This window comes from Trachypithecus francoisi, unplaced genomic scaffold (genome assembly GCF_009764315.1).
Source record: "Trachypithecus francoisi isolate TF-2019V2 unplaced genomic scaffold, Tfra_2.0 Lachesis_group7, whole genome shotgun sequence".
NCBI classification, from domain to species: Eukaryota; Metazoa; Chordata; class Mammalia; order Primates; family Cercopithecidae; genus Trachypithecus; species Trachypithecus francoisi.
In genome coordinates, this window is record NW_022681472.1 from 75,095,438 (window position 1) to 75,117,343 (window position 21,906).

The window sequence follows — 21,906 nt, forward strand, 5'->3', positions numbered from 1 at the left end:
GAAAACTAGGAAGAATAGGCAAGACATGGATTACTTCATGTTTCCAAGCCTCACTTTCCTCAGCGGTAAAGTGGAAAAAATAATATTTGACTGCAGAGAATTGTCATGGAGACTAATTCATATAAAGCATTTCTCTATAAAAATGTGATTTTAGCTAATATTAGTATTCACTATTTTCAAGGTAAACTTAAGTCTGGACATTTATAATATTTTGTAAGGCTTGTACTTGACATTTCAAGATGCCCTAGAAGACTAAAGAAATACAAAAATTCTTTTTTTAAAAGCAAGTTAAATTTTTTTTCTTGGATTTCACATGACAAGGACACCGGAAGCATGCTTCTGGATTGTGCAGGTTTTATGTCTACAAAGGACATATTTGTGATGAATATTCCATTTCATCAAAAGTGAGTTAGACTTGACATGCACTTGAGTCAACTATCTGGATTTAATTTTTATCATAAATGTTAAGCAGTGATGAAATATTTATCTAAGGAATATTTTGTAAAATACTAAGATTCATGATAATTATTCCCTTGAGCATCTTACGCCTTCTGAAGAGGATGTGTAAATACCGTCACAAAACTAGTGGAGGGAATAATTTGATTTTCTTCTTTGTGGGTCTAGATGGGTTTTATAAAATCCCAAGAAAGCCTTTGCGCAATCAGCCACAGTGATGATGGTATATGCAGTTGAGACTAAGCAGATTGTTTTAGTAAAAATAGCAACAACTACTACCATTAATTATTGAGTATGTGCAGGTGCTTTGCAAATATGATGTTCTCCAGTCCTCAGAATAACTATGAGTGCTAGGCATTGTTATCCTCATTTTACAAACAAAGAATCTAAAGCTCAGGAAACTGAAGAAACAATGGCACACGGCTAGTAAGTGTTAGAGCTAGGATTTTAATCCATCTGTCTGGCTCCTACACTTCACTCTTTCTTTCCACAAAATTATATTCATAAAGATCACCATAGGATTTTGTTACTGTGAGAAAATCTTTCTCAAAAGAGATATTTAATAAGCAGGACTTCAACATGGAAGATGTCTCGCCCAGCATTTTGGGGCAATAGGAACCCAGTGTGAGTAAATTTCTTGAAGAAGTAGATACTGATACTACACCCATAAAAATATGCTTTCTTGATCACTTTACACCTTTACCTGGAGAGTGGCACACCTGGGCACATCTGAGAAGAGAACAGCTACTAGGACATATTAGTTTCCTGTTATTACTGACTCCAAGGATACTTCTGGACTGGGCGTGGTGGCTCACGCCTACAATCCCAGCACTTTGGGAGGCCAAGGCGGGTGGATCACGAGGTCAGGTGTTCAAGACAAGCCTGGCCAATATGGTGATACCCTGTCCCTACTAAAAATACAATAAATAAATAAATAAATAACTGGGCATGGTGTCACGCGCCTGTAATCCCAGCTACTCAGGAGGCTGAGGTAGGAGAATTACTTGAACCCAGGAGATGGAGGTTGCAGTGAGCCGAGATCGCACCACTGCTCTCCAGCCTGGGTGACAGAACAAGACTCCGTCTCAGAAAGAAAAAAAAAAAAGATACTTCTGAAATTGTCTTTATCTGGGACACAGGCATGGTACAAATAGTAACATCTGCTTTGCACCCTGGTTCTAACACTGTCCTTCAGCGTTGGGACTTGTATTTTATATTGGTAAACCAGCAGTTTCCTAACTTAAGTCATCAGGTCTTTGTTTTGTGTTTTAATATACAGATTCCTGGACTTCAGTCTCAGAGATTTGGAATCAAAAGGTCTTAGGCATGACTTAGGAATGTATAGTTTTTAAAAGCTTAGTGATTCTGATAACCAGCTAGGTTTTGGAATTACTAGGTAGTATGTTGTGTGAGACCTACCGATGTCAAAGTGATTTCTTTAATAGACTATTGCTGGTATTTTTTTTGTTTTGTTTTAATTCACTGAAGTCATCACTGCAGGTTACTAAAAATGTACATGTGTTTATATTTATATAGATACGCATTGAAATTATAAATGAGTATGTATATATTAAAAATCATGCATGTGGACCGCATGTTCTCACTTATAAGTGGGAACTGAACAATGAGATAACATGGACACAGGGAGGGGAACAACACACAGTGGGGCCCGGTGGGGAGGTGGGGTTGGGGAAGGAGAGCATTAGGAAAAATAACGAATGCATGCTGGGATTGATACCTCGGTGACAGGTTGATAGGTGCAGCAAACCACCATGGCACACATTTACCTATGTAACAAACCTGCACATCCTGCATATGCACCCTGGAACTTAAAATAAAAATAAAATAGTATGTGTGGTACATGTGCAAGATATGCAGGTTTCTTACCTAGGTAAATATGTGACATGGGGGTTGGTTGTACAAATTATTTCATCACCCAAGTATTAAGCTGTTAAACCTAGAATACATCAATTATTTTGCCGGATTCTCTCCCTTCTGCCATCCTTCACCCACGGGTAGGTTCCAGTGTGGGTTGTTTCCTTTTATGTGTCTACGTGTTCTCATCATTTAGCTCCCACTTATAAGTGAGAACATGCAGAATCTGGTTTTTCTATTCCTGCATAAGTTTGCTAAGAATAATGCCCTCCAGCTCCATCCATGTCCTTGCAAAGGACATGCTCTTATTCTTTTTTGTGGCTGCATGGTATTCTATGGTGTATATGTACCACATTTTCTTTATCCAGTCTATCATTGATGGGCATTTAGGTTGATTCCATGTCTTTGCTATTGTGAATAGTGCTGCAGTGAACCTACACATGCATGTGTCTTTATAATAGAACAGTTTATACTCCTTTGGGCATATTCCCAGTAATGGGATTGCGAGATTGAAAAGTAATTCTGTCTTTAGGTCTTTAAGGAATCACCACACTGCCTTCCACAATGGTTGAACTAGTTTACACTCCCACCAATAGTGTAAAAGCATTCCTTTTCCTCCACAACTGCACCAGCATGTCTTTGTTTTGTTTTGTTTTTAACTTTTTAATAATAGGCATTCTGACTGGTGTGAGATGACATCTCATTGTAGTTTTGATTTGCATTTCTTTAATGATTAGTGATGTTGAGCTTTTTTTTTCATACGATTGTTGGCTGCATGTATGTCTTCTTTTGAGAAATGTCTGTTCATATCCTTTGCCTACTTTTTAATGGAGTTTTTTTTTTTTTCTCTTGTAAGTTTGTTTAAGTCCCTTAGAGATGCTGGATATTAGGTCTTTGTCAGATGCATAGTTTGCAAATTTTTTCTCCCATTCTGTAAGTTGTCTTTTTAGTCTGTTGATAGTTTCTTTCGCTGTGCAGAAGCTCTTTAGTATAATTAGAGCCCATTTGTCAATTTCTGCTTTTGTTGCAGTTGTTTTTGGCATCTTTGTCATGAAATCTTTGCCCATGCCTATGTCCTGAATGGTACTGCCTAGGTTGTCTTCCAGGGTTTTTATAGTTTTGGGTTTTACATTTAAGTTTTTAATCCATCTTGAGTTAATATTTGTATAATATGGTATAAGGAAGGGGTCCAGTTTCAATCTTCTGCATATGGTTAGCCAGTTATCCCAGCACCGTTTATTGAAGATGGAGTCATTTCCCCATTACTTGTTTTTATCACGTTTCTCAAAGATCAGATAGTTATTGGTGTGTGGTCTTATTTCTGGGTTCTCTCTTCAGCTCCATTGGTCTATGTGTCTGCTCTTGTACCAGTACCGTGTTCTTTTGGTTACCATACCTCTGTAGTACAGTTTGAAGTCATGAAGTGTGATGCCTCCAGCTTTGTTCTTTTTGCTTAGGATTGCCTTGGCTCTAAGAATGAGAGAATGTCCTTTTAAGCAACATGGATGAATCCGGAGGCCATTATCCTGGGTAAACTAACACAGGAATAGAAAACCAAATACCACATAGTCTCACTTATAAGTGGGAGCTAAGCATTGAGTACATGTGGACACAAAGAAGGGAACAATGGACTTGAGGGTAGAGGGAGAGAGGAGGATAAGGATCAAAAAACTATGTATTGGGTACTATGCTTATTACCTGGGTAGCAAAATAATCTATACAACAGACCCCTGTGATACGCAATTTACCTGTATAACAAACCAGCACATGTACCCCCGAACCTAAAAAAAAGTTTAAAAATAAATGAATAAATAAATAAATGAAATAAAAATAGTATATGTGTATATATAACATATAAATAGATGTATATGTTTATCTGTGCATATATACATATACATTTTTAATGTGTGTGTGTGCAAGTTTGTGTTACTGAAAATTTCCCCATGTGACTCAACACAAGGACTGATCCCGGATCTCTAGCCTGGGACAGTGTTTGCAGGGTGTGTGGCTTCTAGTTGCTCGGCTTCTTAATCTGGTGATTGGTCTTAATCCTTTGCTGCAAGTAGCAGCCTTATTTCTTATGGCTAGCTGCCACACTAGTCTGCTTACAGAAGTCCAGAGCATGCCCAGGGTTGAAATGGTGCAACGGGATTTTTTTTTTTTTTTTTTTTTTTTGATTTATTTATTTATTATTTTTTTTTTTTATTATACTTTAAGTTCTAGGGTACATGTGCATGACGTTTATATCATGTATAACTCCCCAATGCAATCCCTCCCTCCTCCCCCCTCCCCATGATAGGCCCCAGTGTGTGATGTTCCCCTTCCCGAGTCCAAGTGATCTCATTGTTCAGTTCCCACCTATGAGTGAGAACATGCGGTGTTTGGTTTTCTCTTCTTGTGATAGTTTGCTAAGAATGATGGTTTCCAGCTGCATCCATGTCCCTACAAAGGATGCAATTCATCCTTTTTTATGGCTGCATAGTATTCCATGGTGTATATGTGCCACATTTTCTTAATCCAGTCTGTCACAGATGGACATTTGGGTTGATTCCAAGTCTTTGCTATTGTGAATAGTGCCGCAATAAACATACGTGTGCATGTGTCTTTGTAGTAGAGTAATTTATAATCCTTTGGGTATATACCCAGTAGTGGGATGGCTGGGTCATATGGTACATCTAGTTCTAGATCCTTGAGGAATCGCCATACTGTTTTCCATAATGGTTGAACTAGTTTACAATCCCACCAACAGTGTAAAAGTGTTCCTATTTCTCCACATCCTCTCCAACACCTGTTGTTTCCTGACTTCTTAATGATTGCCATTCTAACTGGTGTGAGATGGTATCTCATTGTAGTTTTGATTTGCATTTCTCTGATGGCGAGTGATGATGAGCATTTTTTCATGTGTCTGTTGGCTGTATGGATGTCTTCTTTTGAGAAATGTCTGTTCATATCCTTTGCCCACTTTTTGATGGGGTTTTTTGTTTTTTTCTTGTATATTTGTTTGAGTTCTTTGTAGATTCTGGATATTAGCCCTTTGTCAGATGAGTAGGTTGCAAAAATTTTTCCCATTCTGTAGGTTGCCTGTTCACTCTGATGGTAGTTTCTTTAGCTGTGCAAAAGCTCTTTAGTTTAATTAGATCCCATGTGTCAATTTTTGCTTTTGCTGCCGTTGCTTTTGGTGTTTTAGACATGAAGTCCTTGCCCATGCCTATGTCCTGAATGGTACTACCTAGATTTTCTTCTAGGTTTTTATGGTATTAGGTCTAACATTTAAGTCTCTAATCCATCTTGAATTAATTTTCGTATAAGGGGTAAGGAAAGGATCCAGTTTCAGCTTTCTACTTATGGCTAGCCAATTTTCCCAGCACCATTTATTAAATAGGGAATCCTTTCCCCATTTCTTGTTTCTCTCAGGTTTGTCAAAGATCAGATGGCTGTAGATGTGGGTATTATTTCTGAGGACTCTGTTCTGTTCCATTGGTCTATATCTCTGTTGTGGTACCAGTACCATGCTGTTTTGGTTACTGTAGCCTTGTAGTATAGTTTGAAGTCAGGTAGCGTGACGCCTCCAGCTTTGTCCTTTTGACTTAGGATTGTCTTGGCAATGCGGGCTCTTTTTTGGTTCCATATGAACTTTAAAGCAGTTTTTTCAATTCTGTGAAGAAAGTCATTGGTAGCTTGATGGGGATGGCATTGAATCTATAAATCACCTTGGGCAGTATGGCCATTTTCACGATATTGATTCTTCCTATCCATGAGCATGGTATGTTCTTCCATTTGTTTGTGTCCTCTTTGATTTCACTGAGCAGTGGTTTGTAGTTCTCCTTGAAGAGGTCCTTTACATCCCTTGTAAGCTGGATTCCTAGGTATTTGATTCTCTTTGAAGCAATTGTGAATGGAAGTTGATTCCTGATTTGGCTCTCTGCTTGTCTGTTACTGGTGTATAAGAATGCTTGTGATTTTTGCACATTATTTTGTATCCTGAGACTTTGCTGAAGTTGCTTATCAGCTTAAGGAGATTTTGGGCTGAGACGATGGGGTTTTCTAAATATACAATCATGTCATCTGCAAACAGGGACAATTTGACTTCTTCTTTTCCTAACTGGATACCCTTGATTTCTTTCTCTTGCCTGATTGCCCTAGCCAGAACTTCCAACACTATGTTGAATAGGAGTGGTGAGAGAGGGCATCCCTGTCTTGTGCCAGTTTTCAAAGGGATTTTTCCAGTTTTTGCCCATTCAGTATGATATTAGCTGTGGGTTTGTCATAAATAGCTCTTATTATTTTGAGGTACGTTCCATCAATACAAATTTATTGAGCGTTTTTAGCATAAAGGGCTGTTGAATTTTGTCAAAAGCCTTTTCTGCATCTATTGAGATAATTATGTGGTTCTTGTCTTTGGTTCTGTTTATATGCTGGATTACGTTTATTGATTTGCGAATGTTGAACCAGCCTTGCATCCAGGGATGAAGCCCACTTGATCATGGTGGATAAGCTTTTTGATGTGCTGCTGAATCCGGTTTGCCAGTATTTATTGAGGATTTTTGCATCGATGTTCATCAGGGATATTGGTCTAAAATTCTCTTTTTTTGTTGTGTCTCTGCCAGGCTTTGGTATCAGGATGATGTTGGCCTCATAAAAGAGTTAGGGAGGATTCCCTCTTTTTCTATTGATTGAATAGTTTCAGAGGAATGGTACCAGCTCCTCCTTGTACCTCTGGTAGAATTCAGCTGTGAATCCATCTGGTCCTGGACTTTTTTTGGTGGGTAGGCTATTAATTGTTGCCTCAATTTCAGAGCCTGCTATTGGTCTATTCAGGGATTCAACTTCTTCCTGGTTTAGTCTTGGGAGAGTGTAAGTGTCCAGGAAATTATCCATTTCTTCTAGATTTTCTAGTTGATTTGCGTAGAGGCATTTATAGTATTCTCTGATGGTTGTTTGTATTTCTGTGGGGTCTGTGGTGATATCCCCTTTATCATTTTTTATTGCGTCTATTTGATTCTTCTCTCTTTTCTTTTTATTAGTCTGCTAGCGGTCTGTCAATTTGTTTTATCTTTTCAAAAAACCAACTCCTGGATTCATTGATTTTTGGAGGGTTTTTTGTGTCTCTATCTCCTTCAGTTCTGCTCTGATCTTAGTTATTTCTTGCCTTCTGCTAGCTTTGAATGTGTTTGCTCTTGCCTCTCTAGTTCTTTTAATTGTGATGTTAGAGTGTCAATTTTAGATCTCTCCTGCTTTCTCTTGTGGGCATTTAGTGCTATAAATTTCCCTCTACACACTGCTTTAAATGTGTCCCAGAGATTCTGGTATGTTGTATCTTTGTTCTCATTGGTTTCAAAGAACATCTTTATTTCTGCTTTCATTTCGTTATGTACCCAGTAGTCATTCAGGAGCAGGTTGTTCAGTTTCCATGTAGTTGAGCGGTTTTGATTGAGTTTCTTAGTCCTGAGTTCTAGTTTGATTGCACTGTGGTCTGAGAGACAGTTTGTTATAATTTCAGTTCTTGTACATTTGCTGAGGAGTGCTACTTCCAATTATGTGGTCAATTTTGGAATAAGTGCGATGTGGTGCTGAGAAGAATGTATATTCTGTTGATTTGGGGTGGAGAGTTCTATAGATGTCTATTAGGTCCGCTTGGTGCAGAGATGCGTTCAATTCCTGGATATCCTTGTTAACTTTCTGTCTCGTTGATCTGTCTAATGTTGACAGTGGAGTGTTGAAGTCTCCCATTATTATTGTATGGGAGTCTAAGTCTCTTTGTAGGTCTCTAAGGACTTGCTTTATGAATCTGGGTGCTCCTGTATTGGGTGCATATATATTTAGGAGAGTTAGCTCTTCCTGTTGAATTGATCCCTTTACCATTATGTAATGGCCTTCTTTGTCTCTTTTGATCTTTGATGGTTTAAAGTCTGTTTTATCAGAGACTAGGATTGCAACCCCTGCTTTTTTTTGTTCTCCATTTGCTTGGTAGATCTTCCTCCATCCCTTTATTTTGAGCCTATGTATGTCTCTGCATGTGAGATGGGTCTCCTGAATACAGCAGACTGATGGGTCTTGACTCTTTATCCAGTTTGCCAGTCTGTGTCTTTTAATTGGAGCATTTAGTCCATTGACATTTAAGGTTAATATTGTTATGTGTGGGATTTCTTCAAGAAGCATTTCTCTAACCCTGACTGCTTGAGCCTGGCCTCTTTCAACAAATTCATCTGTTGCCAGCTGCTTAGAGACCCCACTCTACCCGAGGGTATAGCGTCAGTTGAATGACCTTAACAATTGGCCAGAATCTTAAGGTTAGCATCATGACCTACCATTGTCTGCTTCAAAGAATGAATGAATGAAGAATATTATAATTGAGTCACTAGTTCTAGGCAGTATTTCTGCTGGCTACAGAAACAAGTATTCTCCCTTCTGACTTGATTTTCAATTGCAACACTATTTATGGGCAGGTCAGTTTTTGAGAGACCATAGGCACAGTACCTAGAAACTACAGACTTATAAAGAGCCTGCCGAAAAATGTTTAGAAACTTGCAAAAAAGCACATATATTTGTTCTACAGTGTGGAAAAGAAAACTGCAAAAATGGAAATTAAGAAATGTTTAATTAAATGTCTGTATAGCAATATGCTTTGCCAATTTCAGCCACAGTTAAATTTAGTGTTTATTCAAATGTTAGTGATTTTGAAAGCAAATTGTGGGTTAGGTATACTTTTGCTGATAAATCATAGCCAACCTTAACTTAGTAAGTTGCTCATAGGTAAATGTTTTTAAAAGCAAATTATAAAAATCCTTTCAAGTTTTTATAGCAAGAATTATTTTTAATGTGGACTATCGGTGCATATTAATATTTTGAGGTAGGAATATTAAAAAGGAAAAATGCCTAGAGCTATTCATGTTATTTTAAAAAATCCCTGTCTGTGGGTGACTGATTTCATGCATTTAAAAAAAAAGTCAGCCTAAGTGAATTCACGTATTATGCTTATTGTTTAACCTTCTATTTCCTAATATTCACTGTACATTGCTTAATTCAATGTTCTACTGTTTGTTTGTTTGTTTTTGAGACAGAGTCTCACTCTGTCGCCCAGGCAGGAGTGCAGTGGTGTGATCTTGGCTCACTGCAACCTCCACCTCCTGGCTTCAAGCGGTTCTCCTGCCTCGGCCATTTGAGTATCTGGGCTTACAGGTGTGAGCTACCATGCCCGGCTAGTTTTTGTATTTTTAGTAGAGATGGGGCTTCGCCATGTTGGTCAGGCTGGTCCCGAACCCCTGACCTCCAGTGATCCACCCTCCTTGGCCTCCCAAAGTGCTAGGATTACAGGCATGAGCCACCACACCTGGCCAAGTGTTCTGTTTTATATGAGGATGCTTAATCCCTAAACACACATCTTCTTAGATTAGCTCCCTGGAGTAAAATGGAAAATTTATAGATGTAGAAAGGTTTGGGGGCATGCAAGCACTTTTTTAGCTGTCAATAGTTGAAGACCATTCAATGAGCTTTGATTATAGTTAAGCTGAATGACAAAGCTAGAATTTGCCCATTAATCTACCCTACAAAATGCAGATACCTTACAAAATTTTTCTTTTCACCAAGTTTATTGCTTTTATATAAAAAGCTTCTGCTACTGCTGCTCACCCTGAAATGAAGATGTGAGAAGAAGGGCCTGAACCCTGCCCTTTTAAGAGTTGACTGGCTTGCCAATGAGAGCTGTAACATGCAGTGGTGTGTGAACAGGGAGACTCATGCCATGGACCCGACCATTCTGATTACTTGACTTAAATTCCACCTCTTCTGTGAAAATGTCTCTGTCCCCAAGCCTGGGTTAGGTGCTTCCTACATGTTCCCACTGGAACTCTATAGTCTCTCAGTATAACACACTGTTGGTTTCTTTTCATTGTTTGACTATCCTCAAAACTGTAAACTCTTAGAAGAGTGGCTGTCTTGTTCATCATTGTTTACCTAGAGCCTAACAGAATCCCCAGCATGTGGTACCTGTACAGATATTTCTGGGTAATATGACAAATGCAAGGCTTGCAAATAAAAAATCTTTCAAAGGTAGGTTTACTGGTGTCATTTAAGAGTTTAAAAATAAAACTATTTTGAGATGGACAATGTGAAGATCTGTAATTTTCTAGGGTTAAGAAGAAATTTTAGGAGAAATGGCTTTGTGTTTTTTAATGGTATTAAGGCTGATATCCTTTTAGTTATCACAATTTATAAGAAAAATTTAATTTGAGATAATGCAAACAGATACCTTTTGTTAAAAACACTATTGTTCTTGGTTGGGTGCAGTGGTTCATGCCTGTAATCCCAGCACTTTGGGAGGCCAAGGCAGGTGGATTGCTTAAGGTCAGGAGTTCAAGACCCACCTGACCAACATGGTGAAATCCTGTCTCTACAAAAAAAATACAAAAATTAGCTGGGTGTGGTGGTGCATGTCTGTAATACCAGCCACTCAGGAGACTGAGGCAGGAGAATTTCTTGAACCTGGGAGGTGGAAATTGCCGTGAGCCGAGATTGTACCACTGCACTCCAGCCTGAGCAACAGAGTGAGTGAGACTCCATCTCAAAAAAGAGAAACAAAAACAAAACCCACCTTTGTTCTTGAACAAATTTGTTCTTTGTTCTCGAACCATTATATCTAAAAGTGTTTAGTTGTTCATGAAAAAAAGTGCCAGAATAAAATGCATTGTAGTGGATGCTGCTGGTGCCCTGATTGGATCCCCTTTACCTGGCAGGTGAACTACATCACCAGCTGCTGTGGTGCTGACTGATAACAACTCATAATTGTTCCCTTCTCCAGAAAATTGCCCTTGGAAATGTTATTTTGGCCCTCAGTCAATGACTAACTGATTTGGTTCATAGACTCTTACTGTGAGTCAACTCTGATGTGTAATTCACCCTCCAGAGCTCCCCATGGGATCAGGCAGAAGTTTAGATAACTCACTACTCTACCTAACCTCTTCCCTGTCCCTACCCAACTTCCTTCACTACCTTACGGGTTTCTTCCAAGAACATTCCTGCAATAAGTCAAATACACAAGGATCTGGGTCTGCTTCTAGGATCCTAACCCTAAGCTTTTACTAAAATGAAATTTCAGCTTCTGAGAGTAGGATGACTCCTGATGTCTTTTCGACATGCTTGCAGAGGGTTCAAGAGCAAGGAGAATGACACCAGCATTCCCCTCACCCTATACATTTCCAGACTCATTCTACCTGTGATTCACGCTTACTTATTCAACATGATAAGTAGAGAATGAGTCTCAATTTTATTCAAATTAAGTATTTATTAGTGCAGTACCTTTTTTTTTTTGAGATGGAGTCTTGCTTTGTCACCCACTGGAATGCAATGGTGCAATCTTGGCTCACTGCAACCTCCACCTCCCAGGTCCAAGTGAATCTCGTGCCTCAGCCTCCCAAGTAGCTGGGATTACAGGCATGAGCCACCACACCTGGCTAAGTTTTGTATTTTTAGTAGAGACAGGGTTTCACCATGTTGGCCAGGCTGGTCTTGAACTCCTGACCTCAGGTCATCTGCCCACCTCAGTCTCCCAAAGTGCTGGGATTACAGGCATGAGCCACTGCACCTGGTCACGTGCAGTACCTATTTTGTGTCAGCAATGTGTTAAGAAAGTTTTAGGAATGTAGCAGTGAATAAAACATAATTTTCTGCCCTCAAAAGAAGAAGAGAAAGAAGAAATTCTAACTTTTGAGGATACCCTTTAGGTAGAACTTAAAGCAAACAAACGTCTTATCCAGTCTCTGCTTTATTTATTTATTTTTTGAGACAGGGTCTCGCTCTATCACCCAGACTGGAGTGCAGTGGTGTGATCACAGCTCACTGAAGTTTCAACCTTCTGGGCTCAAGCAATCCTCCAGAGTAGCTGGGACTATAGGCAAAAGCCACCACATGGAGCTATTTTCTTTTTTATTTTAATTTTTTTTTTTGTAGAGATAGGGGTGTCTCTGTGTTGCCCAGGCTAGTCTTGAACTCCTGGCTCAAGTGATCCTTTTGCTTCAGCCTCCCAACGTGCTGGGATTACAGGCGTGAGCCACCACACCCAGCTGCAGCCTCCACTTTTGGTTTGATCACACTGAAACACTAGCCCTTTCACCAAATTAAGCTCATATGTAGGAGCAACATTTCATTCATCCTTCCAGATGATATGCACATCATGTCCATAAATCAAGTGAATTCAGACCCCTCCACAGGAGTACCCTTCCAGTGTCATAGATGAGAACACTGACAGATTGTTGTTTTTTAAACTCCTTCTCATCTGATTGGGAGAAGGAAATAAATGTGTTATTTCCTGCTGTTCTTCCTTGGAACAATGCAATTTTCTGCAGTTTCTTTTCTGCAGCTTGCCTCCTTCTGTGGAAAAATTTCCCCTCACTTGTTTTTGGAATGTTTCCCCTCTGGACAGCCTGGCAGTGACTTGGGGAGAACTCCTGCAGTAACACTGCAGTTTTGGTTGCTGGGCAGTTGCGTTGGCCACAGGTCCTCTGTGGGCTCACACATGGGTGCATGTTCACTCCCTATCCGGTGCTGGAAGAGTTTTAAAGCAGGAAGCGAAAGATGACTTTTTGAAAATGTCTCCTTAAGTTAGTGAATATGTGGCCAGGGCCCATTTTTCTAAGAACTTCATCTCAGAAATAAGAATATATTATTATAAACTTATTTTAAAAAATTAGTTAGGTTTTCTTTCAACTCTCTCGGCCCCAGGTTTTCTCACTTGTAATATGAAGGAGTTGAAATGGATGACTTCTAATGTCCTGTTCATCCATCACAGATTTTGATTGATGTTTGTCCTTCTTCCTGGACATGCTACATTTAAACTCCATTTAAAATAATTTGTTGACTGGGTGCAATGCTCATGCCTTTAATCCCAGCATTTTGGAGAGTTAAGGCGTGCCTTAACTTGATTACTTGAGCCTAGGAGTCTGAGACCAGCCTGAGCAATGTGACAAAACCCCATCTCTACAAAACATACAAAAATTAGTATGTTTTGGCTGTGTCCCCACCCAAATCTCATCTTAAATTGTAGCTCCAATAATCCCCACATGTCATGAGAGGGACGCAGTGGGAGGTAATTGAATCATAGGGGTGGCATAGTAGCACATGGCTACAGTCCCAGCCACGTGGGAGGCTGAGGTGGGTGAATCACTTGCAACCCAGGAGGTCATGGCAGAGGTGAGTCATGATTGTGCCACTGTACTCCAACCTGGGTGGCAGAGTAAGACTGTCTCAAAAAACTAAAATAAAATCATTTATTTCAACTGATATCAGCATTAATTTTTATTGTTTAGTTAGCAGGTCTAAGGACCTGTAGTATATGTGTATAATGTAATCTGTATCAGGGTTTATCAAGACTAATATTTTTGACTGACGTGCAATAATATAAGTAGTAGTAAAAATAAAAATACTAACTTATGTATCAAGATTGGACAGCAATGATAATAAACAACCCTAAAATCTCAGTGGTTTAATGCAATAAAATGAAATAGAATGAAAGTTGATTACTTGTTCACAATCCAGAGCTGTCAGCAAGGGTGGATGGAGGAGTGGTGGATAGGGAGTCTCTGCTCCACAGAGTCATTTAGGAACTCAGGGTCTTTTCATCTTGGAACACTCTTATCTTCAACATTTGGGCTTTAAGTTTGCTCCAGAGTGAGAAAATAAAGCGTAGAATCACCCACTGGAAATTGTTATGAGCTAAAACTCATACTAGCCCCCTGAAACTAGCCTCTTTTCATTGGCCAGAACTCAACCATGTGGCTCCAGCATAATTGCAGAGAGAGCGCAAAACAGCTAAGCAACGTGCCTAGGCAGGAAAGGAAAATCAAAAATATTGGTGAGCCCATGCATCCTCTGCCTTATCTGGTTTCTGACTCGCTAGCATTCTGAGGTTGAGAGTGTGGTGAAGGGCCTTGCTGACCAGTGTTTCTCCTCCACACGCATCCTACCCCTGTGTATTATTCTTCTCACGCTGCTAATAAAGACATACCCGAGACTGGGTATTTATAAAGGAAAGACGTTTAATTGACTTAGAGTTTCACATGGCTGGGGAGACCTCACAATCATGGCAGAAGGCAAAGGGGGAGGAAAGTGATGTCTTAAATGACAGCAGGCAAGAGAGCATGTGCAGGGGAACCCCATTTATAAAACCATCAGATCTCATGAGACTTGTTCACTATCATGAGAACATCATGGGAAAGACTCACCCCTATGATTCAATTACCTCCCACCATGTCCCTCTCATGACATGTGGGAATTATTGGATCTACAATTTAAGATGAGATTTGGGTGGGGACACAGCCAAACCATATCACCCTGCCTTGGCACCACCTCTCACACTCTCCTAACTTGCACACCATTTCCTCTCCCTCAGCCCTATCATTGCTGTCTTCTATTTGACACCTTGATGTAGGGAGACATAATGTGAGTCTGGACAGACCTAAAAGATGCATTTTCTGCTGAGTGCGGTGGCTCATGCCTGTAATCCCAGCACTTTGGGAGGCTGAGGCAGGTGGATCACCTGAAGTCGGGAGATTGAGACGAGTCTGACCAACATGGAGAAACCCCATCTCTACTAAAAATACAAAATTAGCTGGGCGTGGTGGCACATGCCTGTCATCCCAGCTACTTCAGAGGCTGAGGCAGGAGAATCGCTTGAACCTGGGAGGGGGAGGTTGCGGTGAGCTGAGATTGTGCCATTGCACTCCAGCCTGGGCAACAAGAACAAAACTCTGTCTCAAAAAAAAAAAAAAAAAAAAAGGATGGATTTTCTTGGTAAAATAAGTGGAAAAGATGGCTCACTGGAAAAGTGGCAAGAATGTCAGAAAGGGAGTTGGGAGAGTTTGCAGAGATGCCAGGAGAGGTTTGAGTTGGTTTGAGATAGAAAATAATTATTCCAATGGGACATCAATTCCGTGGTGAAAATTCAGTTTCTCCCTGTAGTAACAGGTAGTGTTTGGAAAAATATTTTATGAAATTTTGTGAATATGATAAAATTTAGATTGAAGATTCTCTCTTAAATTAACAGCTTTGGAAAGGCCAGCATTTACAATTAAGAGCTATAAACATTTAGGAGTAAGTCATCCCAGCTCTTATAGTTTTTTTAACACTTAACATAAAAATAACACACATACATATATTCTATAATTTAGGAAGTTTTTTTTAAAGAACATCACTTGCTTTCTGCCTTAAATCCTTCCACCAGGGAATGAGGCGCAAACACGTGCTCATTTGTAAGCCCACGATGACAGTAAATCTGCCCAGTAGTCAAAGCTCAGTCATTGCCACAGGAAATCCTCTCAAATCTCCTCCAGCTTACTCCTGAAGTTGCAGACTTTCAGATATTGCAGTACTCCTAATGAAAGACAGATCCCTCTGATAGAGATTCCCTGCCCAAGACTCTCTTAGGTCATGAAAACCACTAATTCATCTTTTCATCTGCTCATTAATGACCAAGAATGGATCCTCTTCCCATTTGGTATGCTTAGTTTAGTAAAAGCACTTTTTGGAAGCAAGTTCCTGTTTAAGTTTGTAAGTGGCATTTCTTACACCTAAAATTCTTGCACTGAACAATTTAATGGAGCCAACAGACACAAACACCTTGCCAAAAACAATTTCCATGAAGAGTTTAAAGGCAGTGAATCCTTGGTAGTCCAGAGCAAGCAGCAGGACTTGACCCCCAAACGTGAAAAGGAATTAGATGAGCCCATTCTGAAAGCCATGTAAAGCATCTGCTTAGCTGACACACTGTGTTTCTTTTCACCAGGGCCTTCCAGGAAAGGATGGATCCTCGGGACCTCCAGGACCACCAGGGCCAATAGTAAGCCTTTCCAGAAACTGCTGGGACACACTCTGTTTTAAAGCATTTCATTTCCTTTGAGAGGTTTTCTTTTGCCAGATCTTTTACTCGGCAGCCACCTTCACTATAGTGTAACAACTCATCCCTTGGGAGAGAACTCTTCCTAAAACTTCTTAGAAAGAGAATGTATCCCTATTGCCCGATTATTCTATCTCAGAGTCATTTTGCCAGAAGATCACCTGCATTGGTTTAGCTTTTAGTAAATCACAAGTAAGGCTTGAATTTGAAAGAACCACACCTGACTTATAGTGAGGAGACTCCATTTTTGGGAATTGGGAACAGGAATGAGGTCCCGGTTATGAGGGGGAGGGAAGCTATCATGGTGTGTATTTGTTACGCTTGCTTAAAAGTTGGCTGTCATTGATGAGAATATGTGATTCCTGACTTTGTTCCACTTTCCTACCTCTCTTCTAGGGCATCCCTGGGGCCCCTGGAGTCCCAGGAATCACAGGAAGCATGGGACCACAAGGCGCCCTGGGACCACCCGTGAGTATGCAGCCATAGTCGCTCAGAATGTATGCCCAGTCATCACGTTTATTTATGTGTTTAATTTTTTTTTTTTTTTTTTTTTGAGACGGAGTCTCGCTCTGTCGCCCAGGCTGGAGTGCAGTGGCCGGATCTCAGCTCACTGCAAGCTCCGCCTCCCGGGTTCAAGCCATTCTCCTGCCTCAGCCTCCCAAGTAGCTGGGACTACAGGCACCTGCCACCACGCCCGGCTAGTTTTTTGTATTTTTTTAGTAGAGACGGGGTTTCACTGTGTTAGCCAGGATGGTCTCGATCTTCTGACCTCGTGATCCGCCCCTCTCGGCCTCCCAAAGTGCTGGGATTACAGGCTTGAGCCACCGCGCCCGGCCTATGTGTTTAAATTTACCAGCCTCTCTGCTAGTCAGAAATGTTTATTCAGCACTGTTCTCTGTGGAAATTCATAAAGGAAATCGGAAAAGCTTCTAGGATAAAGATGAAGATCAGCTTGTGCATATGTCATGGCTAAAGATAAATGGTCCTAACAGGGAATAATCTGTCATGTTTTTGCTTATGTTTCTATTGCTTGCTATTCTGCATTTGGCTAAGTAAACTCAATATCATCTCTCCAGAGACTGGGCACAACAGCTATGTGTTAATCAAGCCGGGTTCCCAAAGGGAAAAATACAAAGCTTGGGAAATTCAAAGTTTAATGAACGAGAGATTAGATTTTTCTCTTCTAAATTCTACAAGACAGAATTTCCCATTAAAACACACACTCACACATAAGTGAGAGGTGTTATAAGTGAAAACATAATGAACAGAAATCTTTAACTCTGGTTTTTGTTCTTCTAGTCTCTTAGGTTGGTGTTTAAATGTGATCAATGGGGGGAAGGGATAAGGTGGAAGAAAAACAAGTGAACACATCTGGGCCTGTTTCTTCATCTGTAAAATGAGGTCATTGTATTACATGGCCTCTGGAGACATGCTTGGCTTCTTCTGGTGACATGCAAGTTGTTCCTTCTAGGTTTAGATGTTAGTCAGCATTCTGATATTTATCTGTGAATTGCTAAGTCTGCATCCGTAAACTAAAACATTGAAAAATGCAAAGATGTGTACGACTGCAAACGCACTGAGAATGTGTGCAGCAGTGAAATCCGATGGATGAGGATGGAAGCGTCTAGTGAATTAGATTCATGTTACCACTTAACAAATTGCCACAATCTCAGTGGCTTGAAACAACACAAATTTGTTATCTTACAGTTTCGCAGGTCAGAAGTCTGGCACAGATCTCACTGAGTTAAAGGGAAGGTGTTGGTATTTCCTTTCTGGAGGCTAGAAGAGAGAATCTCTTTCCTGGCCTTTTCTAGCTGCTAAAGGCCTCCCATAGTCCTTGGCTCATGGTCCACCGGCATCTTCAAAGTCAGCAATGTTGCATCTCTCTGGCCTTTTTCTGCCATAGTCACTTCTCTCTGACCACAGCCAGGAAAGGTTCTCTTCAGGACTTACGTGATTACATTCAGGCTAATCACAGATAATCTCCCTAGATAATTCCCAAATCCTTAACTAAGTCACATTTGCAAATTCCCTTTTGCCATATTAGGTAACATATTCACAGGTTCTGGGGAATAGGGCAAAGAAGTTTGAGGGGGCTTTTTTTCTGCCTACCATAGTAAACAAGATGTAACAGAAATGTTGGTTCTCATTCAGAAAGTGGCCTCTCTTCCTCTAGCAACCCAGATAGTCTTGTTCCTCTTATCCTGAAACTCATTTTAATAAAATTATTTCATCCTCAGAATCCTTTTCTGGACCATGACTCAAGTGAGACTTATGTAGGTACACAACCCCATACAGGGTATGCACGTAAATAATGCATCTTGATTTTAGCAAATACATCCTAATTTGCACATCCAAATAAATGCTATCCTTAGTAATCACTTTATACAGCTGCATCTTTATTCCGATTACAATGTCATTCAAAATACCTTTAGATCTCTTCTTTTTATATCAACCTAGTAGTGGGTCACAGAAGAAAATCTGATTGCTTTATCTTTACGCATCTTTTTTTAATTCAAAAACATGTTGCCAAGTGTGATCCTGCACCTAGAAACATACACTGAAACCCACATGTGTGAGCACATGAAAAAATGCATGCATACACACGCACACACACACATACGCACACACACAACTGTCTTCATTCTTTCACTGCAAGCTTATCTCTTCATTTGATTTGAAGCTGTATCATACCAGAAAAGAAACTTAAAAACATACTCTCTGGTATTTGGCTTCAGTCTGCTTTCCAGAATGTGCTCCTGGGAACCAGAGTTTTAGAATATATCTACAGTGCCAGACAGCAAGGGGTCCTGGTCAAAGAAGTGGCCCTGACCTAACCCTAACTAGCTGTATAAGCCACATGCACAGAAACTGCTTGCCTAATCTGTTTCTCGGAAATTCATGGGAAGTTTTAGGACATCAAAAGCTTTGAGGCATCCCGAAGTGAAATTAGAAAACACCCAAAACTAGTTTAATTTGGTTAGACAATAAATGTATTTGTGCATGAGGTTCTTATTCTTACTAGCATCTCCTAGAACTGGTTTCTCCTAAGCCAGGCTAGGAAAAAGCAAGGTATAGACTGATCCTGACCCAAGAGGGAGGGAATAGGAAAGAGGGAAGGAAAGAAATGCAGGCTCTGAGAGCTATGGGAGAGTTGACGTGGAGCGTGGAGAGCTACAGTGAGACATGGAATCTTTGAGTAACTATGATAGCACCCTGCTCACTCACCTGGCCTTTGGTGGCTCTGGATTAGACTCCAAACGTAGTATCTACAGAAATGCCAATAAAAATTTCCCAAAAATAAAACACTTGTTCATAATGTGGTTTTCATTATAAATCAGCAGAAAGGGACCCTTGATAGCAGCAGGAGGGGCCTTTGGGCCATTGGCACTTCGATCAGAGGCAGAAACCATTTGGCCTATAAGCATCGGGTAGGGATACCACAGTTGGCTTGGGGATTTCCTCTCAAAAGCAAGTTGCTTTCTGAACTGTCCAGCCCAGACTTTTTTGGACCCACTGGCTCCCAGATGCTTGCTGCCTGCCAGACTGGCATGACTGTGACAGCAGGCTCTGTGTCATGGTGTTAAGGCCTTGATTAATTTCCCATGGATGTCTGTCTAGGAAGGCATGAGGGAAAGGGACCAAGAGGGACAGGCTGCACCGCTGAAAATAGCAACATGTTTCCTACAGTGGGTGCCAGAAACGCTTGCTTTTGTGCGCTCTGCTTCCAGCTGCCGGCTCCCTAGGGCAGAATGTACATTGCTGCTACTGAGGTCCTAATTTCTATCTAAGTTTTGAGCATTGGCTTAGGTACGGTTCCTCCTCTGCAGTTGTTAGAGAGTGATAAAGCACACGAAAGAAGGAGCTGCTTACTGCTGGGGCCATGTGTTCAGCCAGGTAGACAGGTCCAGGGTTGCATCACTGAAGGAGCTTTGCATTAGAAGTCAGGATACCTGGGTTCCTGATGTAGCCCTGACATGACTCAAAGTAGCTGTAAGCCACATCACTTGCACAAATCATCTAGCCTTTCAGAATGTCAGTTTCCTAATTCATTCATTTAAAATATTTAGGGAGTGAGCACAATCCATATAAGATTAAATGGTGGGGAGTGGTCGTGAGGGGTACAAAAGATCTCAAGACGTTTTTCCATACTGTTGAGAAATCCTGAGAGAATGATGTTTTTATATATGAAGCTGTAATAAAGGGCAGAAAGTGTGAAATGCCTTAAGGGAAAGATAAGTGTGAAATGCCTTAAGGGAAGTTGCTCTGAAAGCTCTGTTAAGAGAGAGACCCCTAAGCTGAAGGGTAGGAGTAGCGGCTTCAGAAGGAGGGACCATTTTGATGAGATCTTAGAATATGGGTAGGATTCCCACCCACAGAGACAGAAGGATTACATCACTTAGGTGACAGTTGCAGAAAAACATAAGGCAAACACAGAGCACCCCGTCTCTGTACCTTTTACTATTTTTCAATTCTTTCTCTAGTTCCATCACGACTACCACAGTTTTGCTTCAGGCCCTGCTCACTGCTCCCAAAGGCTATCCTGAGAGGCTCTCATTGGCCCCCCGGCCTCTGCTCTAGCCCTGTTCTAGTCCATTCCCCAGCTGCCAGAACATCTTTTAGTGCAACTCCCACATGTCACTGTCTGGCTTGAATCTCCTTCTTATCCCTGGAGGAAAGAGCCCAATTGTCCAGCACAGAGCTCATGGCCCTTTAGGATGGGCCCCTACTTTCCTTTCCAACTTGGATTACCATCCTCCCTTCACTTGGATTCACTCATACATTATTTAAAGTTCCCGAAATATATGCCATATCATTTCACACGTTTGTCTTTGGGGATGCTAACAACTTACAGGATGCTCTTTGGGATGCTCATTTGCCTTACTGGGCTGCATTCTTTTTCACCACTTGGTGAGCTCCTGGCAAATCCTTCTTTAAGGCTTCTCATCTCCCGAGTAAAGCCACCCCTCCCTTTGCAGGCTGTTAGGTACTGCATTTCAACTATTGATGTTTGTCTCTCCACTAAAAGGATAATTCCTTAAGGACAGAAATTTTATCATACTCCTGTGTAGAGTCCTAGACCCCAGTTCAGTGTCTAACACATAGAGAGTACTTAATATGTATTTATTAAAAGAAAAAAAGAAGGCTGGGTGGGGTGACTTATGCATGTAATCCCAGCACTTTGGGAGGCCAAGGCAGGCGAATCATTTGAGGTCAGGAGTTTGAGACCACCCTGGCCAACATGGTGAAATCTCATCTCTACTAAAAAAGAAATACAAAAATTAACTGGGCGCAGTGGTGGGTGCTTGTAATCCCAGCTACCCAAGAAGCTGAGACATGAGAATCGCTTAAATCCGGGAGGCGGAGGTTGCAGTGAGCCAAGATCATACCACTGCACTCCAGCCTGGGAGACAAAGCAAGACTCTGTCTCACAAAAAAAAAAAAAAAAAAAAGGAGGTACGTTTATATTCTAGTTAGGCTGATGTTCAAAGCCATGTTAGAGGCCTATTAGAAGAATATTCTTATAGATTAGGGGTCAGGTCATGGAAGACATTTCAAGCCAGCCTAAGATGTTTTGATTTAGTTTAACAGACATCTTTAATATGTGTTACCTGAACCACAAGATCGTTCCTCTTCCTTCCAGCACTAAAATTCGGTGAATCTATGAATGTAGCCACTGTATTTTTTCT

At 40.7% G+C, this 21,906-nt stretch overlaps 1 protein-coding gene across 3 annotated transcripts in view; it reads left to right on the forward strand.

The window, feature by feature from the left end:
* The window catches only part of COL14A1 (collagen type XIV alpha 1 chain), a 251,199-nt gene that overhangs the window by 192,633 nt on the left and 36,660 nt on the right, over positions 1-21,906 (forward strand). For all 3 annotated transcript variants that reach the window (XM_033202599.1, XM_033202600.1, XM_033202601.1), the window contains exons 41-42: positions 16,106-16,159; positions 16,613-16,684. In XM_033202599.1, the coding sequence (XP_033058490.1) occupies positions 16,106-16,159; positions 16,613-16,684 (126 nt within the window). The remainder of the gene's footprint in view (positions 1-16,105; positions 16,160-16,612; positions 16,685-21,906) is intronic.